The sequence below is a fragment of the Dipodomys ordii genome, unplaced genomic scaffold (genome assembly GCF_000151885.1).
Source record: "Dipodomys ordii isolate 6190 unplaced genomic scaffold, Dord_2.0 Scaffold7, whole genome shotgun sequence".
Taxonomy (NCBI): domain Eukaryota; kingdom Metazoa; phylum Chordata; class Mammalia; order Rodentia; family Heteromyidae; genus Dipodomys; species Dipodomys ordii.
The window spans coordinates 29,020-51,991 of NW_012267223.1; the positions used below are offsets into that span (position 1 = coordinate 29,020).

At 57.1% G+C, this 22,972-nt stretch overlaps 1 protein-coding gene across 3 annotated transcripts in view; it reads left to right on the plus strand.

Moving 5' to 3' along the window:
- Slc38a10 (solute carrier family 38, member 10) overlaps positions 1-22,972 on the plus strand; it is a 39,495-nt gene that overhangs the window by 13,245 nt on the left and 3,278 nt on the right. For all 3 annotated transcript variants that reach the window (XM_013037847.1, XM_013037848.1, XM_013037849.1), the window contains 7 exons: positions 1,774-1,956; positions 2,904-3,015; positions 3,808-3,914; positions 15,360-15,519; positions 20,582-20,749; positions 20,989-21,432; positions 21,937-22,038. In XM_013037847.1, the coding sequence (XP_012893301.1) occupies positions 1,774-1,956; positions 2,904-3,015; positions 3,808-3,914; positions 15,360-15,519; positions 20,582-20,749; positions 20,989-21,432; positions 21,937-22,038 (1,276 nt within the window). The remainder of the gene's footprint in view (positions 1-1,773; positions 1,957-2,903; positions 3,016-3,807; positions 3,915-15,359; positions 15,520-20,581; positions 20,750-20,988; positions 21,433-21,936; positions 22,039-22,972) is intronic.

A 22,972-nucleotide genomic window follows, 5' to 3' on the forward strand; every position in this document is an offset into this window, starting at 1 on the left:
GGAGCCGCGCACGCTCCGTGCGGGAGTGGGCCTGTCCTGCGCACCCTCCTCGGGGAGCCGCGCACGCTCCGTGCGGGAGTGGGCCTGTCCTGCGCACCCTCCTCGGGGAGCCGCGCACGCTCCGTGCAGGAGTGGGCCCGTCCCGCACATCTTCCCATCTCAGTCCACAGTCAACATTTCAGTCGGTTTTCTTCCAGGCTCTGTTGCTTCTTCTATTTTTTATTTTCAAAGTATTTATCTAGTTGGGGATTGAACTCGGGGTCTCTGCATTTGCTCCTAAGTTCTTTTTCCCACTTGAGTCATCTCTCCAGCCTTCTTTTTTCCCCCTCAATCTTTTTTTTGGTCGGTCGTGGGGCCTGAACTCTAGGACTGGGTGCTGTCCCTGAGCTCTTAGCCTCAAGACCAGCGCTCTGCCACTTTGACCCACAGCGCCACTTCTGGTTTTCTGGTGGTTAACTGGAGATCAGAATCTGATGGATTTCCTGCGCAGTCTAGATTTGAATCGTGAGCCTCAGAACTAAGCCTCCTGAGTAGCTAGGATTACTAGCATTAGCCACCAGTATCCATCTCTTCTTGTTTTTTTTTTGGGGGGGGTCCGGTCATGGGGCCTGAACTCTGGGCCTGGGCCCTGTCCCTCAGCTCTTCAGCTCAAGGCTAGCGCTCTACCACTTGAGCCACAGCACCACTTCCGGCTTTTGTTTTCTTTTTGCTCATGTGGTGCTGAGGAATGGAACCCAGGGCCTCATGCATGCAAGGCAAGCGCTCTACCACTGAGCCACCTTCCCAGCCCCTCTTCTTGTTTTTAATAAAACTGTAGACATGTTAAAATTATGGTTTGTTTCCTTTACCTTCATGCTTGCAGCATTCTTCTAGGTAGTCATGATTGTGTATTTGTTGTGGAACTGGAGATTGAACTCAGGGCCTGAAACTTGCCATGCAGGTGGTCTACCACTGAAGCCTCTCCACCAGCCCTTTTGTATTCTTTTCTCTTCTTTTTTTTTTTGGTCGGTCATGGGGCTTGAACTCTGGGCCTGAACAATGTCCCTTAGCTCTTCAGCTCAAGGCTAGCACTCTACCACTTGAGCCACAGAGCCACTTCGGCTTTTTCTGCTTACATGGTGAGGAATCAAACCCGAGGCCTTATGCATGCAAGGCAAGTACTCTACCGCTGAGCCACCTTCGCAGCCTCCTTTGGTGTTATTTTGTGTCTTGCTTTATAGCTGGTCTGGTCTGAATTTAATCCTCTTAATTTGGTGCTTCCCTGAGTTTCTGGGTGACAGGATATGCCCCCAGGCTCAGCTGGGCTTCCTGTGGAGCGTGGGTTGCAGCTGTTGGTAGAGATGGAGTCCTGCAACCTTTTTCTTCCTCTTTTTAAAACCTGAGCTGGCTTAGGACTTTTTTTTTTTTTTTGTCTGTTGTGGGGCTTGAAATCTGGGCCTGGGCGCTGTCCCTCAGCTCTTCAGCTTTAGGCAAGCGCTCTACCACTTGAGCCACAGCGCTACTTCTGGTTTTCTAGTGGTTTTTATTGGAGATAAGAGTCTCACAGACTTTCCTGGCTTTGAACCATAATCCTCACATCACAGCCTCCTGAGTAGCTAGGATGACAGGCCTGAGCCACTGGTGCCCAGCTTGGCTCAGTACTTTGTGTGATCTTGAACTCCACTGAGGGCCAGTTTCCTTGAGAAGGGGCTCCCCAGCCCTTCTGGGGCTCATCCCCATGCCCCAAGCACCATGCAGGTTGAGCTGGCTAAGTTGCTGTTTCTTTTCCAACAGGTGGGGTTTTTTGGTTACGTCAGCTTCACAGAGGCCACGGCGGGCAACGTGCTGATCCATTTCCCCTCCAACCTGGTGACAGAGATGATCCGCGTGGGCTTCGTGATGTCGGTGGCCGTGGGCTTCCCCATGATGATCCTGCCCTGCAGACAGGCCCTAAACACGCTACTTTTTGAGCAGCAGGTACAGTCCTCGGGCCTTCCTCTTCTGACAGGTCACTCGCTCTGCGTTTTCCAGGAGATGATAGGTGGCGCCTTCCCTAGCTAAAAATGAGCAAGCTTCAATTGACGTGCAGACTCTTAATGGAAGGGCAGTTTGTTTTTAGAGATGGGGACTGAACACAGACCCAGCTGTACGCTGAGTGTGCGCACACTGGGGCCGAGCTGCACTGCCACTGCCTCAGGCCACCCCAGTAACGCCTACTCTGAAAAGTGGCTGCTTAGAATTCCTAGCTCTGTAAGGTTTGGGTGTCCTGGCCAGTGATGGTCCGATCACATGGGTCAGTTTGTGGTCCTCACCACGACTTGTTGGGATGCTTCTGTTGTTAGGCACACAACTCCGACTCTGACCCTGGCAGAGCCAGGATCTGAAATGGATGACCTGGGGCTCTGGGGCAGGTGTCGTCTGTGGCCACAGCCCCACCCCGTGTTGAGTGTCCTTTGTCCCTGTATGTGGCTGTGCGAGGCCGGGGGCTTTGGGTTATGCTACGTCACGCCCTCCCTGTGTGCTGACACCTGTGACACAGGCTGTGTGCGCATACCTGTGCCCACGAGCACGTGGAGAGCTTCTGCCTGCACTCTGCACAGGCAGGCTAGGAGAGGCCATGTCATTTGGCACACGTGTCCTGCGGAGTCATACACCGTTGTCCACACTGTGTGTGACACAGAAGGACTCAAAGCTACCATTTCAAAACAGTTGTGAGACCTGTGGCCTGCGCTTGGGAGGGAAAGTGCCCCACGGTCCTGGCTTTCTGCCAGTTCCTATTGAAGATGCTCAGCCATGTCAGATTGTGCAGGTCACTCCCCAGCCCCACTCGGAGCCCGGCATGGTGTGGCTCCAGAGGGAGTGGGAGAGGGCAGCGGGGTAGCGGTAGCTTCAGGACCGGTTTGCTTTTCTTTTCTTTCATGTAGCAGAAGGACGGCACCTTCGCTGCAGGTGGCTACATGCCCCCTCTTCGGTTTAAGGCGCTCACACTCTCAGTGGTGTTCGGAACCATGGTCGGTGGCATCATGATCCCCAACGGTAAGGCGGCAGCTGCTCCTGGACTGGTCCTGCTGCCTCTTCTTCCCCCTGTTTTGCTCTATTTCTGGAGTTTCTGTGGAGAGGAGTTCTGGGTATTTCTGCCCCATGCTTGACACTCAATGAAGACTTCAGTGTTGCGTGGCATCCTAAAGAAAGTCCATAAACTCCCAGTCCATAGAGATAGGCCTGGATAACCTTGGCAGCCTGATGGACTGGCAGACACCTGTGGAAGCCCTAGCAGCCGATGCCTGGGCAGGGATTGATTTGCATGGGTGGGACACAGGCCTGATGGTCAACCGAATGGCCTCAGGGCTGCTCACTGCTGGCGGTGCCAACACAGCGCCGAGGGGACTGGGAAGGTCCCGAGCAGCACCGCCACTGTCCAAACACACGTGTCCCCTGTGTGCACCAGTGCCAGCTTGTCACCAGACCCAGGTAGCTTGCAGGCCCTCTAGAGGCCCTAGGTCCAGATTCCTGGCAATGACTGCACGCTCCAGCCCCAGCTTCTACGCATCTCAGGACAGGTGAGCAAGGAACAGAAGGAAGTGGAGAGGTGGCCCAGGCCATGTGGAGCCAACACTGGATTTCTGAGGGAAATCTTTGGCGTCCGGTCCCTAGAGATGAGCAGCCAAAGATAACCCCTCGACACAGGCGGCTGTTTGACAGATCTGGTCAGGGCTTTGGAGCCCTGTGGGTAGGGCGGGGCCCCGCCTCCCTCCAGCCCTTGGGCAGGCTCTGCCGGGTGAGTGTGGAGGGCACCCTGGCGTGACCCTGGTCTCTGTTGTGTTCTAGTGGAGACCATCCTGGGGCTCACAGGGGCCACGATGGGCAGCCTCATCTGCTTCATCTGCCCAGCGCTGATCTACAGGAAGGCCCATAAGAACGCCATCTCTGCCCAGGTGAGCACGAGCGCCTCCTCCCGAGGGCCGCTGACCGGGCGGCCCACCAGTCTTGTGTGTGTTGGGGGAGGGGACAGCAGAGCACAGCCCCGCACTCGGGGATGAGGCAGGCTCGCTGACTGGCCTTCGGTGTCTTAGTCCAGACAGGTGATTGATGGAGGACCGAGGGAAGCAGTGTGTCTGGCCAGGGCGAGCAGTCATTGCCCCAGAGACTGCAATGGATCCGTCTCTGGCCTTATGCTGGTTAATTAGAGATGAGTGTCTTAGAATGTCCTCTTGGACTGGCTGTGTGTGTGTGTGTGCGCGCGCACGTGTGCCTGAGCTGTGTGTGTGTGTGTGTGTGTCAGGGCCTGAGCTCTGTGTGTGTGTGTGTGTGTGTGTGTGTGTGTGTGTCAGGGCCTGAACTCGGCCTGGGCGCTGTCCCTCAGCTCTTCAGCTCAAAACTAGCACTTCGACCACTTGAGCCACAGCACCACTTCTGGCTTTTTCTGCTTATATGGTGCTGAGGAATTGAACCCAGGGCCTCATGCATGCAAGGCAAGCACTCTACCACCGAGTCACCTTCCCAGCCCCCTCTCTGACTGGCTTTGAACCACAGTCCTGAGACCTCAGCCTGCTGAGTAGCTAAGATTATAGGCGTGAGCCACCAGCATCTGGCCCTAAAGTATTTTCATACCATCTAGCCTGTTCCCTGCGGCCGCCCCTTACTCCCCCCACACCCTGAGAACACCACAACCGCATTCGTGGTGCCTCCCAGGGAGACAGCGTGTGCACATACGGGATCCAGCATTTCTCTTGCTTTTAAAATAGTAACAGCTTCCTGCTGCCCTTGCACCTCACCTCGCACACACAGCTCTGGAGCTGTGTCCTATCTTTAGCTGCTTCCTGGGGTTGGTGGGCATGCCACAGCCCCACGTTCTGCCGGGGCTCCTCTGCGGCCGCTCGCCCGCCGCAGTGAGCACCGCAGCCAGCACGATGACACTTGGGAGGCGGGGTCCTTAGGAGGCTTCCCAGAAATGTGGTCCTTGGGCCAGGGAACGAGCCTCTCACCCTGGTGACCTCCCCCCCCCGCCCCGGCCTCAGGCCCTCAGTCCCCAGACCCCACTTTCTCTCCTCACTTTTCTCAGCTTCTCTGGAATGAAAGTATTTTTTCATTGCTTTAGACCACTTGAGTTTCTTGCTCTGAATTGCTCATGAGTCTTGTCCACTTTGTAAACAGTTGAGTTTTTTTTTTTATTGATGTATTCTCGTAGATATGTAAAGACGTAGTATACATATAATAAAGCACGTAACTTCTGTTCACAGCTTAACACATTTTTGCTAAGTGACCCTGACCAAGAGCCAGATAGGGCTCTGGCGCCCTGAACCTTTCCCTGGGTATCTCTTGCCATCCATCCTACACTCTGAAGTTTACTGCTGTCTCCTGATTTTTTTAAAATGTAATTTTATTGTCATTATTAAGGTGTTGTACAAAGGAGCTACCAAATTTTCTTGATCTTTTTTGTGCATATGTGCTGGTCCTGGGGTTTGAACTCAAGGCCTGGACTGAAGGCCTGGGTGCTATCCCTGAGCTAGCTTGCTTGCTTGCTTGCTTGCTTGCTTTATTTATTTATTTATTGTTGATTATGGAGCTTGAATTCTGGGCTTGAACTCTGGACGCTGTCCCTGTGCTCTTCAGCTCAAGGCGACTGCTCTACTGCTTGAGCCATAGCGCCACTTGTGGTTTTCTAGTGGTTCATTGGCGATAAGAGTTACACAGACTTTCCTGCCCAGGCTGGCTTTGAACCGTGATCCTCAGATCTCAGCCTCCTAAGTAGCTAGGATGACAGGCCTGAGTCACCGGCCCTGAGCTTTTTTGCTCAAGGCTACTGCTGTGCCACTTGAGCCACAGCTCCACTTCAGCTTTTCTTTGCAGTTAACTGGAGATAAGAGTGTCATGGGGCTGAGAAGGTGGTTCAGTGGTAGAGCGCTTGCCTTGTATGCATGAGGCCCTGGGTTCCATTCCTTAGCACCACATAAGCAAAAAGAAAAAAAGCTGGAAGTGGCATTGTGGCTCAAGTGGTAGAGTGCTAGCCTTGAGCTGAAGAGCTGAGGGACAGCGCCCAGGCCCAGAGTTCAGGCCCCACGACTGGACCCCCCCCCCCAAAAAAAAAAAAGTGTCATGGACATTTCCTGGGCTGGCTTTGAACTGTGGTCCTCAGATCTTAGCTTCCTGAGTAGTATGAGCCACTAGTGCCTGGCTGTCTCCTAGCGTTTTAGGATGTGTTTCCTGTCTATCTCAAAGGAATGTGCATGGAGTCTTAGGATATGTGCTGTGGCACCTGCCTTCCACTCAGTCTCCCTCTGAGCACAACCTCGCAAGGGAGCAGCGGGCTTCACTGGTCTCCTGCCGTGTGGTTCTCACTCTGTGCATTCGCCACACTTCCCACATGCTGGGGCAGGACAGACTGCTTCCAGCCAGACACAGCTGCTCCAGATGTTTCATTTGGTGCCTGGGGGGTGCATCTTGGTATCTATACTGGAGTGTCGGTGTTGCTGGGGTCTGCCTGTGGGGTGCGTCTTGGTGTCTCTGCTGGCATATCAGTGTTCGGTGCTTGTGGGGTCTGCCGGTTTTGAGGTTTCTGCAGTTGTGCCTCCAGCAGCACTGGGAACGCTTCACACCTGGCCTGTGTTACCTTTAAAATGTCGTAACCAAGGGCTGGGCATGGTGCTGTGCATGTGTATAATCCCAGGCAAGATGTGAGATCCTATCTCAAGAAAGAAGGCGGCCTAGGCAGCGTGGCTCCAGCCGTAGTCCTAGCTACTTAGAGGGCTGAACAGAATTGCAGTCTAGGGCCAGACTAGGGGAAAGCTTGCCAAACCCTATTTCTGTCAATTAAAAAACTGTGCACAGTGGTGCAAGCCTGTCATCCCAGCTGTGCTGGAGCATAAACAGGATGGTGGTTTGGACTGGAAAAAGAAACCCTATTTGAAAAGTAACTGAGAGTCTCAGAGAGGGGTGGAGGTGAGACATGGAGAACACGGGCCTAGTAAACAAGCCTGCTAAGGATGGCCCCGAGTTCAAACCTCTGTACCAGCACCAAGCAAACAACAAACTGAAAGCCTGGCACCAATGGCTCACGCCTGTCATCCTAGCTACTCAGGAGGCTGAGATCTGAGGATTGCAGTTCAAAGCCAGCCTGAGCAGGAAACTCCGTGAGACTCTTATCTCCAATGAACCACCAGAAAACTGGAAGTGGCGCTGTGGCTCAAGTGGTAGAGCGCTCGCCTTGAGCTGAAGAGCTGAGGGACAGCGCCCAGGCCCAGAGTTCAAGCCTCACAACTGACAAAAGACTAAAGCAAAAAGAACCTGGGGTATGGCTCCCATGGCAGAGAACTTGCCTCACAAACATGGAGGTGTGAGTTCACCGCTCAGTGTTGCCAGTACTGAGGGAAGCATGTGGCACCTGTGTGCACTTGACAGGTTGAGGCAGGAGGACCACAAGTTCAAGTTCAAACCTGGGCTGCATCGTGAAGTCCTGTCTTACAAAAGGGAAGCGCAAACAAAATCCCAGCGTAAGGATGTGCATGAGTTTGAAGGCACTTGAAGGGTCTAAAGGAAACCCGGGCACCGTTAGTCCACGGAGACTGATGCCACCCTGCCCCTCCCCTCCCGAGCCAGTGGGCTCCCCTGTCACCAGCTCTTCCTGGAGAGCCTGCTTCCTTTTTTCTCACTGGCTTTTGGGAATGGCTTCTGTTTGGGCTTGCGCTCAGGTCCTGGGTACTGCCCCTTAGCTTTTTTGCCCAATGCTAGCACTTCTAGCACTTGATCTTGCTATTTGGTAGTTAATTGGAGATAAAAGTCTTACGGACTTTCCAGCACAGGCTGGCTTCAAACTGTGGTCTTTAGATTTCACCTTCCTGCGGGGCTAGGATTACAGGCATGATCACTGGTGCAGGGCAGAGATTTTGTTGCTGTTGATGGAACTGGAGTTTGATCTCCAGGCCTGTGCTTGCTAGGTAGTCTCTATCACTTCAGCTGTGCTCAGCGCCAATTTGTAGTTTTTCCTACATTCTAGATACAGAAACATACTGTTTTCTCAGATTCTTCACTGCCCTTGGATGAACAGAAGTTCTGAGTTTTAGTTTGGTCCAATTTACCAATCTTTTTCTTTTCCTTTGTTGCTGGCCATAAAAAGATAAAGGAAAACTTTGCTTGCCCAAGGTTCTGTAGGCATATCGCGCGTGCGCGTGTGCGCACGTGTGTGCGTGCGTGTGTGCGTGTGTGCGTGCGTGTGTGTGTGTCTGTGTGTGTGTCTGTGTGTGTGTGTGCACGCGCGTGTCTGTGTTGCCAGTACTAGGCTTGAACTCATAGCCTTGCACCTCTCTGGGCTTTTTTGTTCAAGGCTGCTACTCCACCACTTGAGCCACAACTCCACTTCCATGAAGATAGGCCCTCGAGGCTTTTCTCAGTAGAATCTTGTCATTATTAACGTGTGGTAAAGAGGGGCCGTCATCGCGACCCCTCCGTTCCTCTCCCCAGCCCCCCTCCCATCCCTGCCCACAAGTTGCGTAGTCCATCTTCCACGTAGTGTGTTACGAATGCCATGGTTTCATTTGTTCACATCTCCCTCCCCGCTTCCGTCCTCCTAAGAAGCAGAAAAAGGAAAAACAAATGGAAAAAGCCCCCCCCCCCCCAACACCATCGCCAGGAACAGCGTAGATTCTGGGGCACGTTGAGAGCTGCGCTGCACTTGGCTCAGCTGGTGCAGGCAGGGCTTGTTCCACACGGCACTTTCATTGCCCCCCCCCCCATTCATGTCAGTCTTCGTCCCTATTTGTGCATGAGGCTCTTGGTCCTCTGTCCACTGGTCTCCCCTGCACCTGTTTGAGATGCTGTGCCTTCGTAACAGGTCTCCAGGGCAGGGATAGAAGCCCTACCACCTTGTGCCTCTTCAAGGTGTTCTTTCTTATCAGTGGCACTCTGCGTGCTCAGCTGAATCTCAGAATGGCTTGTCAGCTTCCTCCATGTTCACTGGGCTTGCACCAAAGAACAGATTGAGAGTTGACCTTTTCCTTCAGTTCACAGTTTTTTCTGATTTCCTCTGTGATTGCTTCTTTCATCCCTCGCTTCTTCAGATTTCTGCGTTAGACTTTTCCCCCTATGAGAAGTGCTCAAGAGAGCAATTTAAAAAGAAGGGTTTATCTTGGCTTACAGGTTCAGAGGTCTCAGTGAGGCCTGAGGTGAAGTGTAAGTGTCTAGGCGTGGCAGCATGTGGCAGAGGAGGCGTTTACCTCATGGTAGCAAGGAAGCGGAGACACACAGAAGCCCAAGATGGGCGTAGCCCCACGGCTTGCCCAGTGACCTTTATCCTCTAGGCTCAGCCTTGAAACGTTTCCAGCAATGCCATCAGATACGAATCCAGGATCAGCCCCCCGTGAAGGCTGTGCCCTGAGGCCCAGCCATCTCTCATTGGGTCCAGCAGATGATCCTTTCAGGGGACACTGCATGTCCAAATTATGACAGTCTCCCGACACCTGGGGTTCCGTAAATCTGCTACTTTCAAGAGTACTCTTGGCTGGGAAGGTGGCTCAGTGGTAGAGCACTTGCCTTGCATGCATGAGGCCCTGGGTTCGATTCCTCAGCACCACATAAGCAGGAAAAAAAAAAGCCGGAAGTGGCGTTGTGGCTCAAGTGGTAGAGTGCTAGCCTTGAGCTGAAGAGCTGAGGGACAGCGCCCAGGCCCAGAGTTCAGGCCCCATGACCGGACCCATAAAAAAAAAAAAAAAAAAAGAGTACTCTTGATGGAGTTAGAGAAACTATTCTTTGAATTTTGATTTGATGTTTTTTCAAGCTAGTAAAATGTAGCATCCCCTTGAGTTGTAGCCCCTGCCAGCCCACGGTCAGCAGCCCCCCCCCCCGCTCCCAGACTCTGTGAGCCACCAACCCCGGCCACCTGTGGTCAGCAGGACCCCCCCGCCCCCGGACTCTGTGAGCCATGAACCCCGGCCACCTGTGGTCAGTATCCTCCCCCCTGCCCCCGGACTCTGTGAGCCACGAACCCCGGCCACCTGTGGTCAGCAGGACCCCCCCGTCCCCGGACTCTGTGAGCCACCAACCCCGGCCACCTGTGGTCAGTAGCCTCCCCCCCGCCCCCGGACTCTGTGAGCCACCAACCCTGGCCACCTGTGGTCAGCAGGCCCTGCCGCATTCTGTGAGCCGCGGCCCCTGACCAGCCCAAGACCAGCAGGCCCCTTCCGTACTCGGGGCTGTGCTGCTCAGCTAGGCTGTTGCGTCACTTAGGATAGCTTCACGTTAATGTTGAGTTTGCTGGGCTGTAACCTGGGAGCACCTGTAGTCGGTTCTCACGGCTGTTGTTCCTTTTTCGTTACTTGGTTTTCTGTCATTTGGTCCTGTCCCTTGGCGTGCTCGGTATTTTATAGCCCTAGTGTCAGACTCTGCAGAGGTCCTGGGTGGTGTTGCCTTCCATCTGTCAGAGGCGACGAACAGAAGGCCACGTCCAGCTGCGATGGACCTGCGGCCAGTCGGCCCTCATTCCTGGGGTCGAGGCCCCGTCTCCCTCATGTCGCTGAGTTCTCTGTTGAGTTCCCATCGTCTTGGCAGTGGCACTGCACTAGCTCTGCACAGGTAGTGGCTGGCCCAGGGCCTGGAGGAGAGGGGCCTCCTCCTCCCTCCCCCTCAGGCTGCGGCTTCTGGGAAGCTCTGCTCCTGTTCTTGGTGCTCAGCTCCTCCAGTCATCCTGGAGTCCAGATCGCTGTCCTGCCTTGTGCGCACAGCTGGCACCACAGACTGCTAGTGCCCAGGACAGCAAGTTTAGCCTCTCTAAGGGCCTGACTGTTGTCTGGGGTCTGGCTTCCCATCTCTAAGGTCCCGAACATGTTTGGGTTTTCATCCAGCTTTGAGAGCTAAGTGGGAAGCCAATCTGATAGCAGCTCTTTTGGCATAGCTTGAGGCAGATGTTTCTTAGTGAGTTTGAGAAAATAAACCTATTGCCTGTGATGTTATGAGTCTTTTTCTGGTTTGTCAAGTCAGTTTTTTTTGGGTCCGGTCGTGGGGCCTGTACTCTGGGCCTGGGCGCTGTCCCTCAGCTCTTCAGCTCAAGGCTAGCGCTCTACCACTTGAGCCACAGCGCCACTTCCGGCTTTTTTCTTCCTGCTTATGTGGTGCTGAGGAATCGAACCCAGGGCCTCAAGCATGCAAGGCAAGCGTTCTACCACTGAGCCACCTTCCCAGCCCCAAGTCCAAGTTTTTATGCCTATTAGGTGTGTGTGAGTGCGTGCGTGCGTGCGTTTTACTGGGCCTTGCACTCAGAGTTTTGCACTTTCTAGCCATGTGATGTATCACTTGAGTGATGTTTTCCTGGTGCTTCTGCTGCTGCTTTTTTAAAAGTAGAGTCAGACTCCAGTACTATTGTTATTGTTACTTTAAAATATTTTTGGTAGTACCGGGGTGGCAGAGCCTTGGGCTTGCTGGGCAGGTGTTCTGCTACCTGAGCCATACCCTCAATTTATACCAGTAATATTTTCAAAAACTTGTTCATGGTTTTATTCAGTACTTTATGATTTCACGTTTAAATCGCGATCAGTTTGTATTTTCTTAGTGCAAGAAACAAAGTATCTTGGTTTTTGCAAGACGGCTCCTAATTGTTGAATATTGTTTGTTGGAGGACCTATCACAGAGATGCATGATTTGCATACTTCCCACTGAAATGAAATGTCTCCATTAGCATACATTAAAGTCTTGTACATGTTTGGGCCTGCTTTGGAACTTACTTTGGTTGGCTGGTTGGCTGTCTGTCCTTCCGTACTGTTGTAGTTCCCATGGCCTTGTACTTGTCCTCACTACATTTTCACCTGTCACTCTCTAAACCTTTTTTTTTGGTTGGTTGCGGGGCTTGAACTCTGGTCTTAGGCGCTGTCGCTGCACTCTTCAGCTCAAGGAGAGCGCTCTGCGGCTTGAGCCACAGTGCCACCTTCAGTTTTCTAGAGGTTTTTATTGAGATAAGAGTCTCACGGACTTTCCTGCCTGGGCTGGCTTTGAACTGTGATCCTCAGATCTCAGCCTCCTGAGTAGTTAGGATTACAGGCGTGAGCCACCGGGGCAGCGCCCGGCTCCTCTAAATCTTTTAATTCTAATTCATCCTCTTTTTCTTATGAATTAATTTTCTGGATATATTTGTTTGCTTTTAGTCCATACGAATGTTTGACTTCAGTTGATCCAACCTTAACAAAAATAAGTCTTGCCCTTATTTTTAGATCTAGTTGGAATTTATCGGAACTGTGGTTGAATTCAGGAAGTTTGATATCTCTGACATCTCTGGCTACTTTACGGGCATGCTCATGAGCTTCCTGTTCAGAGGTGTGGGGTGTGGTACACCGTTACTCACCTGTCAGCAGGCCCTTCCGTTTCCTGCTGTTCTGAGTGCCTTTGTGCATCCTGGCGGACCTCTTCCATTGGGAAGGATCTGATTCTTCCGTGGCTTAGCTGTGGGGTTGTTACTTGTGTGTAGAAGCCGTGGGTTTTCATATATTAATTTTTTACCTGTTTAGCTCACTGAACTCTCTCTGAATCTTTCAGTTCTTCACTTGCAGCTGATACTTTCACATTCCTCCTTCTAGTCCCTGTTTTCTCTCTTCTGCATGTGAAGTCCTGTCTTGTTGCTGCGGTAACAGGCGTGGGCAGCTGGCATCGTCTTGGCTCAGCTGGGACTGCCTGTAGTGTTAACCACTCAGCCCAGTGTTGATACTTGGTTTGACATGTGAACAAGCATGATCACAGCTTCATGAGCACGTAGAAGTGATGGCTGCATTGTGTCAGTCGTGCGCGCTCGTTGCTGTACGTCTTAAGCTCTGGGACGTATGTGAGATTGCCTGGACAGCCCTCTGACTCTGTATGGAGGATGCCGTGGCTCTCGCTCCGCGTTAGTATCTGGAGAAGTTGCCTGGCAGCTGCCATGCCAGGCTGCTCTGGACTGAGTCACAGGGAGCCGCTGACTGGCGTGCTGGAGCTCAGAGCCTGGGCTTTCCCAGGTGGCTCCCCTAGGAGCAGCTGTGATGCTCCTGCAGAAGGACAGGTCCAGAATCAGAACTGCTGCTTGCATGACTTCTGCCGCATGGAGCTTGTGTCCTGTCCCTGGGCCCCACCAGTAGCCAGTGCGTGGTGGATCCTGGGGAAGGCTGGGCCTGTGTCACTTTGAGATGGTCTGTGGAGAATAGTTAGAAAGCTTGAAGATGGAAATTGCCCCAGTGAGCCAAAGGAAACTGAGTCTGCCTGGCCCTTTGTCATGGAAATCAGCAAGAGGCCTCCCGTCCTCAGCGAGGTCCTCAGCGAGGTTATCCAGTGTGTGGATTTGATGTTTGGTGCTGTGGAGCCAGCAGGGGGCGCGAGAGCCAGATGGGCTATGCCTGCAGCAGAGGAGCTGGGAAGGCCAGTCCAGGGAGGGAGAGGCTGGGGCAGCCCCAGGGACCCCAGGGAAGAAAGCCTGCTCTTGGCACCTCTAGACACAAGAGCTTGTCAGCCTTGGTCTGCAGCCAAGGTGGTGAGGCTGGGCTGCCCACTCACCTGGCCATGGACCTTCATTGGGGTTTAGGACTGCAGAGTGGTGGCCCCTGACTCCAGGAGTCCGCGCCCAGTGAAGCCCAGAGTGTAGATTCGTGTTGTTCAGACTAGAGAGCAAGCATTTTTTGCACAGTCAGGCCCCTGGTTTTCCCAAGCCTGACCTGAGCCAAGTTATCCAGGTGTATCTGCCCCTCTCTTCCTGGCTGGTGTTGGGGCCTGGCCTGTGCTCTGTATCCTGGCCAGGCTTTTCCCTGGTCAGGCTGAACGGGACCAGCTGCCCTTCCTCTGCTTCCCAGTCTGCCTCCCATGGACGGTTGGAGCACAGGGCTGGCTTGTGGTCCTTGTCCGGGACCCCGGAATCCACGAATCCGGTGGACGTGGTTTGCCCGCCATCCGTGGTCAGATCCCCATGCCTGCACAGAGCAGCACCTGGGCCCTGCTCCACCTGCACTCATCCCACAAGCCCGTGTCTGTGCTGAAGTACTGGGGACCCTGGGTCTGTTCGGCTCTGTGGCTCTGTGGTCAGCCCTCTGAGGGCCTTAGGGTCAGTTCTACCATGTAGACAGGCATTGACCATCACCGTGGACCGGGCTCACATCCCAAGACGGTCACAGACGGTCACCGTGGACCGGGCTCACGTCCCAAGACGGTCACAGACGGTCACAGACGGTCACCGTGGACCGGGCTCACGTCCCATGGCGGTCACAGACGGTCACAGACAGTCACAGATGGTCACCGTGGACCGGGCTCACATCACAGAGGGTCACCGTGGACTGGGCTCACATCCCAAGACGGTCACAGACGGTCACAGACGGTCACCGTGGACCGGGCTCACGTCCCATGGCGGTCACAGACGGTCACCGTGGACCGGGCTCACGTCCCATGGCGGTCACAGACGGTCACCGTGGACTGGGCTCACGTGCCAAAGCAGTTACTGACTGCCATGACCCATTGGTGTTCCTGCCCACCTTTCCCACGGCCCACCCAGGTTGCTGAGGGCCTCCGAGGTTGGGTGCAGCCCCGTTTTATTATCTAGAGCTGCTCTTCGTGCTGGCGGGCACTGTCCCTCGAGGGTCTGCTTCACAATGAGGCAGAGGTGACATGCTGATGTTCAGGGCTCTGTAGATGTTTTGGAGCTCAGCTGGGGACGGAGCGTGGCCTGGAGCTCTGGCCTCTGAGCTCCGTACTGTAGCGTTGGTTGTAGGTTCTGACCCCTCCGTGGAGCTCAGGAGCCGTGGTTGCTGCTGGCGGCCTGCCTGTCCTTGTGCACGCTGGGCTGGCCCTGCACGCCCTGTGTCTGTGTGATGGTCAGTCATCTCATGAAAGCCAAGCGTGGCATGTTCACCTGTAATCCCAGCCCGCAGGAGGCTGAGGCTAGCCTGGCCTGCTTAAGGAGACCTTGTCTAAATGAGTGAATGAGAGAGAACCAGCAAGTGAGCGAGCAAGACACAGACAGACAGACAGACCCACCTACCCTCTTAAACCTGAACAAAGCAGGCTTGGGGCCTGAATTGTCACACACACAGCCTCTGTTTCTCTGAGACTCTTGCTTTCCATCGCGCGGCCCCCCTTTGTGTCTGGTCTTGTGTTGTCCTCACCTCGCCCCAGCACACCTGGTCCTCCCTCCCCGCCGCGGGGCCCCGCAGCCTGGCGGGTGGTCCCAGTGGACAGATGGCTTTGATAGATTAAGGAATGATGACACAGAAAGTTCTGCTACGTCATGGATTCTAGTGGTGGTCAGCCTTACAGGCCGGGGAAGCTGTTGTGTTCCGCCCCCTCCTACTCCCCCTGCCCCCACCCTCTGCTTTGTGTGAAGAAGAGTCTGCGGGGGGGGGGGGGCGGGGGGGTGCTGTGGCTTCTCCCAGCTTGGGTCTTGTCTCCTCCAGGTGGTGCTCTGGGTCGGCCTGGGTGTTCTGGTGGTCAGCACGTTCACCACCCTGTCTGTGAGTGAGGAGCCGCCTGTGGACGTGGCCAAGGAGGCGCTGGACAGTGGCGGGCAGGGAGAGGCCCAGGGCGCCATGAAGGGGGAGGCGGCCCGCCTCTCAGGTAAGACGCTGGCCCCACCAGCCAAGTATCTACAGGGGCCGTGGGGTGCGGGGGGCACTTTCCAAGTGCCCTCAGGTTCTGCAGACTCCATCCTGCAGGTCCAGAACCTGTGGCCGCTGTGGAGGTGCACTCGGCACTCAGAGCTGGGCAGCCCACACCTGGTCACCTGTGGGCCGGAGCCACGCTGTGCGGGCCTGAGGTCTCCATGCCCCGCCATGCGGGGTGCCAGCATCTGTAAACCTACAGGCTTTGTGTTCAAGGATGGGAGTCTCAAGCCAGTTTTCTCTCTAACAAAGCCATGGACCGTCTCAGGTTGGTCAGTCCCTTCCGATTGAGATTTCCTTGCAAGGCCACCTCGGAGGGGCCTGGCAGTCTAGTGGGTGCACAGGGCAGGTACTTTCAGAGGAAGTTCTGTGTCATTGGGTGTCTCGTGCGCCCCAGCCACCCAGGCAGAGGAGAAGGGCAGCAGGTGCACGCACGCTGTGAAAACGCCGCTCGGGCTCACGCTGGCCAGCCTGGGGAACAGGAGCGGCCCGTATGGGCGCTGCTGCCAGGGCGTCATCCCGGGCTCCCGGCCTGGCCGCAGCCGGGGGTTACGCACCTGTGCTGGTCTCACTCACTTCGGCCAAGAGGTTAGACTCATTCGCCGGGCCTCTGCGCACTGCAGCTGGGGGCAGCCTCAGCTGGGGAAGCTGGTGCCAGTGTTTGTCAGGTCAGCGCTAAGCTATAGCTGGGGTTGCAGAAGGAAGCGCACCCGGGGCCCTAGCACTGGCCTGACCACCCCGCGCCCCGCGCCCCGCCCACAGCTCACGCGCCTGAAAAGCCCTTCGCTCCACCCCTCCTAGGTGCCCGGTGGGTCTTCCCCCCGCCTTCTCCACCCTGGTGTGGGGGAGCTGTGCGTGCTTTTTTCTGCCTCCCTGGGTTGACGGGCAGGTGAGAAGCAGCTTCCTGCCTCACTCCCTGCGATCACAACATCGAGGCATAAGAAAGGCCTGCTGGGGGCCCTGGGGACAGCGGGGGCCCCGAGGGGAGTGGGGGTGTTCAGAAGCTGCAGGCGCTGTGCACTGCACACACGGACTTGGTCGTTTGGAGTTGGCGTGTGTGAGGTAGGTAGGTACTGGTTTCAACCTCCACTGTTGGCCCTGGCCCAGTCCCTCCTGGGAAGGCTGTGGGCGGCTGCTGCCAGGCCACCGTGGGTTGGGGCGAGAGCAGTGGCCGGTGAGTCAGGAGCTGCGGAGGGGTGCCGGGGTCCTGCTCCCGGTCAGGGAGGACTCCCTGGGGGAACCGGACGGAGAGTCCCTCAGCGAGACCCGTCCGCGGGCCCCGCGGCCTCGTCCATGGCCAGCAGCCTCTGCGCAGCACGCGTGCGGCCACCCGCTCACCTGCGTGCTCCGCCACATCTGGATTCCATTTCTCCGTGAGGCTGTGTGTGACAGCACCATGTGCTGTCCACCTGAGCCAGCTCTGTTTTCTCGCCACCTGGCCACCCCTTCATGGAGGGACGCCTCCCCGGGGGGTGGGGGGGACGCCTCCCGGGGCAGAGCCAGGCTGGCGCGGCCTTCCCCGACGTGCGCCCGTCGGCCGCCCCATGAGCATGGGAGCCGTTTATTGGTCTCTGATGTTGGGGAGGCTGCAGATGGAATCCGTCTGCTCTGGGGAGAGTCTGTCTGCCTCCGGCCCCCTGGACACACGTGACCAGCGCCCCCCAGCCGCCAGGGGCATGGCCGAGTCCCTGTGATGGCTCAGAAAAGGCAAATGAGGTCATTTGTCTCTGTGCCCACAGTGCCTGAGGGGACCCTGGAGTGGCTTTGGGGTGCTCTGGCTCTTTTCTTCGGAAGCTGCCTGGGCCTACATCTCTGCCCCCCCATCCCACACCCTGTCCCAGCTCGGGGATGTGTGCGTCTGTGCCCCCCCATCCCACACCCTGTCCCAGCTCAGGGATGCGCGCGTCTGTGCCCCCCCTTCCTCCCTCGTATCCCACACCCTGTCCCAGCTCAGGGATGTGCGTCTGTGCCCCCCCCACCCCACACCCTGTCCCAGCTCAGGGATGTGTGCGTCTGTTCCCCCCCTCCCCCCCATATCCCGCACCCTGTCCCAGCTCAGGGATGCGTGCGTCTGTGCCCCCCCCATCCCACACCCTGTCCCAGCTCAGGGATGCGTGCGTCTGTGCCCCTCCTCCCCCCGTATCCCACACCCTGTCCCAGCTCAGGGATGCGCGTCTGTGCCCTCACCCCCCCCCCGTACCCCACACCCTGTCCCAGCTCGGGGATGTGTGCGTCTGTGCCCTCACCCCCCCCCCGTATCCCACACCCTGTCCCAGCTCAGGGATGCGTGCGTCTGTGCCCCTCCTCCCCCCGTATCCCACACCCTGTCCCAGCTTGGGGATGCACGCGTCTGGAGGGAGAGGTGGACAGCAGTGACTGGGATGGGCCTTGAGTGCTGTCAGGCCCTGGGTGGAGGTGACCCAGGCGCCAGCGGGACACGGCCACCTCCTGCTGTCCTGTGCCTCCCCGCTCCAAGGACCTGCCTTGGCCCAGGGCCGCCTGTGCTGGCCGCCCCGCCGGAGGAGGGCAACGGCCCGGGCTCCTCACCATAGGCCGAGCCGTCCTCAGGAGAGCCCCCGCCAGCCTGCCCTCCCCCCCAGCCGGGGCCGTACCGAGCACCGCCAGCTGGCCTGGGCCTCGCCGGGCCTGTGTCCCGAGCTCTGCGCCCCTCGCTCCTCTCACAGTTTTCGTTTCTCCTCACACATCTGCAGCCTGCAGAGAGCTCATCCCACTGGTGCTGTCCGCGTGACGGGTCCAGAGGGGAAGCTTGATGCGTCCCACTGGCCACGTTTGTGTGTGTGTGTGTGTGTGTGTGTGTGTGTGTGTGTGACTTGGGTCTGCATGCCTCTGGCAAAAGTGGCACCCCACCTGCCCGGCAGGGAGAAGGGGGCTCCTCGGTGCCCTGCACCGCGCTGCCGGTCCTGGTCTACCACCCCAGACCCCACGTACCAGGCCAAGACGCCAAGCCACAGAAGCTGCTCACCTTTAGGAAGATGAGAGATAATTAGGCGTTTGGCGGCTGACTCCAGGAGACCTGGCTTGAAAAGCAAGCCCGGGTGTGTGGTGCATACCCGCCGTCCCAGCTCCTTGAGAGATAGAGGCCGGAGGATCATGAGTTTGAGGCCAGCCCAGATACAGTCAGCAGTGAGACGTAGAAACAAAACATAAAGGAGAGGGCTAGGGCACGCCTAGCCTGGCTGCCTGAGGCCCTGGGCTCCAGGCTAGCCCATGAGCGGCGGCCATGGTTGAAGGTTGCCAAGAGCAGGGCTGGCTTTGGGGCGGTGAGGGAGCCCAGGTTGCGGGCGCCTGGGCGCCAGCTGTCCTCCCGCTGTGGGACTGCTCAGCGCTGCTCTCGGCATGGCCCCATGGGAACTGTCCCCCTCTTCACCACTGCCAGACACTCGGTGGCAGCCGGCAGTGCTCCCAGGCTGGGGAGCCGCTCCTGCCTCGCACCCCCCGCCTCGCGCCCCCCCCCCCGCCTCGCGCCCCGCCCCCCCTTCCCTGGGCTTCCTCTCCCGGGGCGCAGTGACCTCTGAGACGTCTGCGCTGCAGGCCCTGTGGCCCTGGCCGCAGGGGGATGGTGTTGGTGGTGCTGCCACCGCCATCTGTGGGGCAGGGCCTTGGCATCCTCAGCCATCGGCCCCGAGCAGCTCCCGTGTGAACTGGCCTGGGGCGCTGGCACCCCACGCCCGCCAGGCAGCATTGTTACTTGTGTGTCATGGTCATCTGGCTGCGGGAAGCAAGTAGAGGTCAGGGGTCTGCCTAGCTGCCAGTCACATGTCTGGGGAAGGGCGAGCTTCTCTGTGGAGGAAGCTATGTCCATGCCCACTGGCAGCCAGGCCTGCCAGGCCTGCCTCTGAGCCTCCGCCCGAGGCCGGCCCAGCACTCCTGGGAGCTCTCAGGGCAGTCCCAGGCCTGCTGGGCATTCCTATCCTGCCCTGCAGCCACGCCCAGCGCCTGCGGCCCAGACCTGCTGAGAATTCTGCTCAGAGACCGGAGAACGGGGTTCCTGTCTCCGTACCCCACAGTCTCTGAGCACTGCTCTGCGGGTGCTTCTGACTCAGGAAGTGCGGTTAGTTGTAGGCTGGAGTCGGGTGCCCGCAGCCGCCTGGCCCAGCCACGCCACAGAGCCCAAGTCCCCGGGAAGCAGGTGCCCTCTAGCTTGTGACACCTGGCCCCACAGAGCATGGCCCTACCTGCATGCTTCTGCTAACCAGACCATTGGCTTGGTTGTATTCATGAGGCTCACCAAAGGGAAGGTGGCTTTCTGAACTTCCCTCTCCCACGGGAGGTGGTCAGCCCCCACCTGCTGTAGTGACAGACTCAGGCACAGCTTTTCGGGGTCCTCTGCACCCTTGCCTCCTCCCGCCCCCCATCTGTGCTTCCAGGCGAGGGACCGAGAGGTTGCTTTGGCCGCAGGGATGAAGTGATTCTCTTTTCAGAATGCTTGCCCTTTCTTTATTCTGTGTCTGCCGTGTCTGTCCGACACCTACAGGTGATCCTGTTAAATGGAAGTAGTTTCCTAGTCGGCCCCTCTGGAGTAGTTCTGTGGTCTGCGGCCCTGTGTTTTGTGGCTCCTGCAGGCCTGCACCAAGTCATTTTGGTAGCTGCTCATGGTGTGGATTTCCCCGCCAGCAGCGAGACTCCGCAGTGCTGCAAACTCACATTCCCTCCCCGCTTGGCTGCCTGTGGCTGGGAGCCCTGGAAAGGAAACCAACCCTCAGAGACAGGCAGCCTGCGGCGGGCTTATACCGCCACCTGGTGGTCATAGCCGAGTCCTACGTAGCGTGATTTGCACACTGTCAGTTAAGCGTACACTGCATTTTGACGTGTTTTTGTTACAAATACAAATGAAAAGTGAGTCTTCCGTGCTATTTAGTTGCTCGTGATTGATCAGAGAAGGGGAAAAAATGCCATTCAGCTGGGGAACATGATCAGACCCGGGGAGCACCACCAGGTGCGGTGCTGATTGAGAACTGGGTAAAAGCACAGCTCAGCTGACTGTGCTCTGTTTACAGTCCAGGACCCCATCGTGGACATGGCTGGGGATGGCCGGGAGAAGCCCAAGCTGCCCGTGGAGAAAGAGGACCTGGAGCAGGCCCAGATTAAGGGTCCTGTAGATGTGCGTGCAGGGGAGGACACCAAGGAGAAGCAGGAGGCCGCACAGGTGGATCGCCCGGGCCAAGGTGTGTGGTGCTGGCTGCCCGCGCAGGGTGCCCACCCTCCCTGCACCCCGTCGTAGGCTCAGGCTGCATCTCGCCCTTCCCCTGGGACGGACAGTTCTGAGCCGATGGAAGCTTGGGATGGGCTTGTCGATGTACTCGTCACACCCTGGGGGCCAAGCCCGGACCGGTTTCTGGGGAAGGATGCACCCAGGGGACCGCTCCCTGATCTTGGTCTCTTATCTGTCCTTGTGTCCTTCCAGGTATTGCTGCTCCCATGGGCGAGGCCCACCGGCACGAGCCTCCCGTTCCTCATGACCAGGTGGTGGTAGATGAAGGTCAAGATGGAGAAGGGCCAGAAGAGAATAAGCTACCTTCTAGACACCCTGGCAGGGAGGCCCCCAGGGGCAAGGGGCAGAGGGCACTGCCTCCGCCTGAGTCACAGAGAGAAGAGCAGCAGCCGGAGACGGGAGAGGCTGGCAAGAGGCCCGAGCAAGCCCAGGCCCTGGCCAAAGCAGGTGACCTTCCTAGAGATGCCCAACAGATTCCAGAAGCAGATGGTCAGCGCAGGAAGGACATCCCCAGACCAGGAGACAGGGACGCGCAGCCCGGGCCACGGGCCGCGGCGGCAGGTGAAGAGGAGCCTGCGCACGACGCCCCAGGGGACACGGGGAAGCCCACAGAGAAGGGCCCGGAGACCCAGCTGGGTGAGTGTCGGCCGGGGAGGGGCCTGGAGGAGCTGATGATCCCTCTGTCCCGTGTCTTTCCACGAGGTTGGCATGTGAATGGGGCAGCGCCTCCAGCACTGGCGGGAGAGGGAGAGGCTGCTGCTTGACAGCCACTGTGGTATCTGTCACACACTTGTTTGCCAGACGCCACGCAGTTCTCCTGTGTCTGGGTGCACACGAGGATGGTGCAGAGCGCCTGACAGGAAGCACATTGTTAAGAGCTGGTTAGGATGGGGCCTGCATTTTAATTGGCCAAGGTGGTTAACATTGGCCTGTTGCCACAGGCCTGTGAGATTGTCAAGCATTTACTTCCCTAGTAATCATCAGGTTGAGTATAAGCTGTGCTGATGGGGGACGGAGGGGCGGAGATCCGGAGTCATTTTTGGCCGTGGGGGGGGGATCTGTTGCCCACCTCCCCAGAGCCCTTCACTCCCCCCTGCCCCCCCCCAGTGTCTGCAAAACTCTGCACGTTTGTGTGCACAGGTGGGAAGGCCATTGTCCTCCCGGCTCAGCGGCCCGAGCAGGGAGGGCAGAAGCACATGCAGCAGCCAGGCGGAGAGCAGGCCGGCGGCAGCAAGCTCGAAGGTAAGGCTGGCCGAGGGCGGGGGCTGCGGGCGGGCGCTCACCCCACCACCACCTTCCCAGGGTGTCAGCCCCTCCTGGGTCCCACCAGCACATTCTCTTTGGAGAACGTTTTTTTTTTTTTTTTTGGTCTGGTAGTGGGGCCTGAACTCTGAGCCTGGGTGCTGTCCCTCAGCTCTTTAGCTCAAGGCTAGCGCTCTACCACTTGAGCCACAGTGCCACTTTGGCTTTTTTTTTTTCTGCTTATGTGGTGCTGAGGAATCGAACCCAGGGCCTCATGCATGCAAGGCGAGCGCTCTACCACTGAGCCACCTTCCCAGCCCCCGGTGGAACCTTTTCATCTCCATGACTCCCCTTTAAAAAGAACGTGCGCTGGTGGGCAGGGAGCAGGGAGCCAGCGGGCTGCTCGGCTCTCCGGGGGTCAAGTTCTGGGCACCAGCCTTGGCTGTCTGTGGACCTGGCCTACGTTTGGGGTATCCAGGGTTGGTAAAGTGCCCAGCTTTGTTTTCTGCCCAGGCCAACCCCAGCAGGGCCTGGGGCAGCCAGTCCCCCGCGGGCCAGGCTAGAGCAGGGCCATGGCCTGCGGTCTGGACGGTGGCCCCAGGACCCCTGCACCGCACAGGGCGCAGCTCAGGCTCCCGGAGTGTTGTCTGTGGTTTTAACCTGACTCTGTTGATTCTAATTTCTATAATCTGTTACCTAAACCTGCTTGATTCTCTGATTTATTTTGTTTTTCTGAAAAAGAGACTTGTCACAGTTTTCCTCTCTTACCTTTCTTCCGTATGCCTCTCAACGGACGAACAGCTGAAATTAAAAAGATAGTAGCAGGTAGGACTGGAAAGAAGTGTATGGAAGCGAAGAGCGTGTTTGTGGAGGGTTGGTGGTGCAGTCACAGCGTGGTGCACTGTCCAGCGAGGGCCCTGCATGGGCGCGTGCC